Here is a 5,000-nt window from a genome sequence, read left to right as displayed (position 1 = left end):
CTATATAGTGCACTACTTTAGACCAGGACCCTATGGAACCCTATTCCCTAATAGTGCACTACTTTAGACCAGGACCCTATTCCCTATATAGTGCACTACTTTAGACCAGGACCCTATTCCCTATATAGTGCACTACTTTAGACCAGGACCCTATGGAACCCTATTCCCTATATAGTGCACTACTTTAGACCAGGACCCTATTCCCTATATAGTGCACTACTTTAGACCAGGACCCTATTCCCTATATAGTGCACTACTTTAGACCAGGACCCTATGGAACCCTATTCCCTATATAGTGCACTACTTTAGACCAGGACCCTATTCCCTATATAGTGCACTACTTTAGACCAGAGCCCTATTCCCTATATAGTGCACTACTATAGACCAGGACCCAATGGAACCCTATTCCCTATTATAGTGCACTACTATAGACCAGGACCCAATGGAACCCTATTCCCTATATAGTGCACTACTGTAGACCAGGACCCTATTCCCTACATAGTGCACTACTTTAGACCAGAGCCCTATTCCCTATGTAGTGCACTACTTTAGACCAGGACCCATTGGGGAATAGGGAGCCATTTGGGACACACCCAGACATAAGAACCAATGTAGTCATGTGACACTTCAATAATGAACATACTTCGCAAGTGCTTATCTTCTTTAATTATTATAATTAATTAATGCAACGATAATAATTATTATAATAATAAAAAATAAAAAAATAAGAATAACTAATACAATAAGCAATATTAACATATTCAACAATGTTTTACAATATATAACGGAAATAATTCATATCATACTAAATATAACAATATTTACCAACAAATAGACTTTTTGTAATTTATACTTAAACTCTATTCTGGAAATATAATAAAACTTATAATAATATTTTACTACAATGACAAATATTAATAGTCAATAATACCAATCATGATAATATTAGGGTATTAAACAGACGTGACCCCATGGCTTACCTGTTAAACAGAAGAATCAGAGTAAGTCCCTATCTTGCTTTTCACAAAATCCACCACAAAAAAAATAATAATTAAAAATTTAAAATTGGGGAAGAATCTCACTTGCAATCTATATATATCTTAGAAGTTCTAAAACGCTCAGTTAGAAACATGGAAGCAGCTCACTTTACTTATAGTAAGTATAGACAATCAGTGGTGTGGTTGATCACAGGATATATACATCTATAACGTTATAGACATTATTATATTACATAATTATTATTATTATTATTATAGACAGGAATGCCAAGCGTGTGCAAAGCTGTCATCAAGGCAAAGGGTGGTTACTTTGAAGAATCTCAAATATAAAATATATTTTGATTTGTTAAAAAAAAAAAAAAAATTTTTTTTTGGTTTCTACATGATTCCATAATGTGTTATTTCATAGTTTTGATGTCTTCACTATTATTCTACAAAGTAGAAAATAGTAAAAATAAAATAAAGAACAAACATGGAAATGAGTAGGTGGGTCCAAAACTTTTGACTGGTACTGTATCAGTAGAAGACAGCTGTAGGATGGACTTTGTATGAGCTTTTCCCAACAGAGTCTCTGGGTCCTATCTCCCTCCAGTTAAAACTCCCAACTGTCCAAGGATTCCGGAAAGTTGTTTTCCGGGAACGTTCCGGGAATGTTTGTGAATCCCTGAAGTGTTCTTTTGATGAGTCATAAAGGAAGGAGTTCTGTTTCGGAAGTGTTTTCCCTCCGTCTCCACGATGGACATTTCTTGGTGTTTGAGTTAGTAATAAGTTCCGAGATTGATTCTGATATCGACGCACGTTGTTTTAATCTACTTAGCTAATAAAGTTTATATTTATTTTTTTGCATTTTAGTGTTGATAAAGAGGAGCAGCATGTCAAAATGTCACCATGGCGTTCCACAGAGGTCAACGACACTCTTCCTCGCTCTCCGACTTAGCTTTGTTTTGTCCATAAGTAGTCCAGTCGTCAGGCTGACTGACATGTCTTCATGTGACATCATAGCACAGGTTTGAGGGCTGGAAGGGGGAAGAGGAAGGAACGTGGGTAATAACAACATAGTCACTTTCTTATGTGCAGGTTGAGTAAAAAATAAAGTCCTTAAAAAATCCGTCCAATGAAAGATCCGCTTCCACACCTGAGTTATTAACACACTGAAATATCGTTCCAGCTTTTGAGTATCTCCTTTGCATCGTCCCTGAAGTCCTCTAGCAAGGGTCTCTGTTTCAACTCCGCTTCTAGAGAGTCAAAGTCCATTTTCTGGGTTTTGTACCCATCCCAGCGCTAACGCCCAGCCCAGGCTTATTTACCTAATTGTGATAGGTGATAGGTTGATTGTTTAAGACAGGTAGGTTAGTGCAGGGCTGGAGGAAAATTATATAGCTTGCCAGGACTGGAGCTAAAGCACCATGCAATACATATATCACCCCTAGGCCTTAAAACAAAATATACCCATCTCTCTCTCTCCTTCTATCTCTCTACTATCTCTCTCCTTCTATCTCTCTCCTATCTCTCTATCTCTCTCCTATCTCTCTCTCCTTCTATCTCTCTATCTCCTATCTATCTATCTATCTATCTATCTATCTATCTATCTATCTATCTATCTATCTATCTATCTATCTATCTATCTATCAATCAATCAATCAATCTATCTCTCTCTCTCCATCTCTCTATCTCTCTCTCTCTCTATCTCTCTCTCCTCCTATCTCTCTATCCCTCTCTCCTATCCCTCTATCTCTCTATCTCTCTATCTCTATCTCTCTCTCCTATCCCTCTATCTCTATCTCTCTCTCCTATCCCTCTATCTCTCTATCTGTCTCTGGCTTGTTTTTTCACATTGAGATCATCTCTCTTCCTTGTGCAGATTCCCCACTCTTTTATTCTTTCCCAAATGTTCATAAACCATTATACCCTGTTTTATCATTTCTTTCCCCTCCTCTCTCCCTCCCTCTCTCCTTTCTTTCTTTCTTTCTTTATTTCATCCCTCCATCCAAATACACTCCCCTACGAATCTGTTTCCTAATTGTGCATAACTTCACCTAATGTTACTTTCTCTATTTTTAATTCATTCATTATATTACATCACATTTCAATTTATTCATACACAGTTTTTGTATATTTACTGGAAAACAAAAGGAATAGAGATTATAAACTTTTTTTTGGCAGCTTCTGTTCTTCTTCTTTCTCTCCCAGAAAGTTCTGACAACTGACAACAAAACGACAAAGAGAAGGAATCAGAATTCTGAATGTTCCTTTTTAGAGTTCAAAAGAGACCTACATTCCAATAGATCAGCAGAATGAAAAAAAGGAAAGTAAACCACTCCCAGTCTCCCCATCCTCATTTGTTCTTTCTGTCCTATCCTCCATCCATCCTCCTCTTCACTCTCCTTCCTCCTTCCTCCTTGCTTTGTCCAATCCAGATCAACGATCTACACCGCGGCTCCCAGTAGCTCTTCCGTCTTGATGTCGGCTAGGAGATCAGATGAAATCTCATTCTGGTTAGAATCCAGACCGTAGAACTTCACCTTCAATCCGTCCACCGGATGAACCACCGGCACCGTCACCACTCTGGGAAAATTCCGGGTCGCCAGCTCAAAGCGGCTGGTGCTGGCCAGCTCGATGGCCAGTATACGGAGGAAGAGAGTGGCGAGCTGTTTCCCGAGACAGGAGCGGATGCCACCGCCGAATGGGAGGTAGTGGAAGCGTCCCTCCTTGTCCTCACAGCGTTCCTGGGAGAAGCGGTCGGGGTCGAAGGCGTCCACGTCCTTGAAGACGGCGGAGGTGTCGTGAGTGTCTCTGATGCTGTACATCACACTCCAACCCTTTGGGATCTGTACGCCCTGGGGACAGAGAGAGTCATTTAGAAACAGCACGTTTTCACTTTTCATCCAAGTTCATCAGAGAAGAGAAGTAAAGAGAAGACAAAAGACAAGACAAGAGACAAGACGACAAAAGACAAGAGACAAGACAAGAGACAAGACGACAAAAGACAAGACGACGAAAGACAAGAGACAACACAACACAAGACAAGAGACCAGACAAGTGACAAGACAAGAGACAAGACAATACAAGAGACAACCACAAGACAAGACAAGACAAGACAAGACAAGACAAGACAAGACAAGAGACAAGACAAGAGACAAGACAAGAGACAAGACAAGAGACAAGACAATACAAGAGACAACCACAAGACAAGAGACAAGACAAGAGACAAGACAACAGATAGATGATACTAGAGAGAATATGAAAAGATATAACACTATACTCACATCTAACTCAAAGGTCTGCAGGGCCGTCCTATAACCCCCAGACACGGGCGTGAAGAGCCTCAGCACCTCCTTGATCACACAGTCCAGATACTTCAGACTAACGATGGTATCCAGGCCCAGTTCCCCTTCGCACAGACAGCCGTTGTGGAGGATCCCCCTGGTCCGGAGCTCCTCTCGTAACTTCTCCAACACGGCAGGGTGACGCAGGAGCTGCATGATGAGAGACGTGGAGGCGCTGGCCGTGGTGGCGAACGCAGCAAAGATCAGCTCAATGGTCGTCTCCTGGAGATGAGGAGAGATGAGTTCATCCATTTTACAAAGCTGTTTAATTAAAGGCACAGTCAACTTAGTGTATGTAAACTTCTGACCCACTGGAATTATGATACAGCAAATTATAAGTGAAATAATCTGTCTGTAAACAATTGTTGGAAAAATTACTTGTGTCATGCACAAAGTAGATGTCCTAACCGACTTGCCAAAACTATAGTTTGTTAACAAGAAATTAGTGGAGTGGTTGGAAAACTAGTTTTAATGACTCTATATAGATCCACATTGATCTGGTACTTCCTGTATATAGCTCCACATTGATCTTGTACTGGTACTTCCTGTATATAGCTCCACATTGATCTTGTACTGGTACTTCCTGTATATAGCTCCACATTGATCTGGTACTTACTGTATATAGCTCCACATTGATCTAGTACTTCCTGTATATAGCTCCACATTGATCTGGTAC

The 5,000-nt window shown here is 40.2% G+C and overlaps 1 protein-coding gene across 1 annotated transcript in view; it reads right to left on the bottom strand.

Annotated features, from left to right (window-relative positions):
* Positions 1-3,424: 3,424 nt before the first annotated feature.
* Positions 3,425-5,000, bottom strand: part of LOC120040106 (cytochrome P450 26B1-like) — a gene marked incomplete at its 5' end in the record, with an annotated part of 5,825 nt that continues 4,249 nt past the window's right edge. The window contains 2 exons of the mRNA XM_038985355.1: positions 3,425-3,835; positions 4,265-4,546. Coding sequence (XP_038841283.1) covers positions 3,425-3,835; positions 4,265-4,546 — 693 coding nt within the window. The remainder of the gene's footprint in view (positions 3,836-4,264; positions 4,547-5,000) is intronic.

This window comes from Salvelinus namaycush, unplaced genomic scaffold, assembly GCF_016432855.1.
Source record: "Salvelinus namaycush isolate Seneca unplaced genomic scaffold, SaNama_1.0 Scaffold3232, whole genome shotgun sequence".
Lineage (NCBI taxonomy): Eukaryota > Metazoa > Chordata > Actinopteri > Salmoniformes > Salmonidae > Salvelinus > Salvelinus namaycush.
Note: the sequence above shows the minus strand (reverse complement) of the source record. Positions and strands in the feature narration are given on the sequence as shown.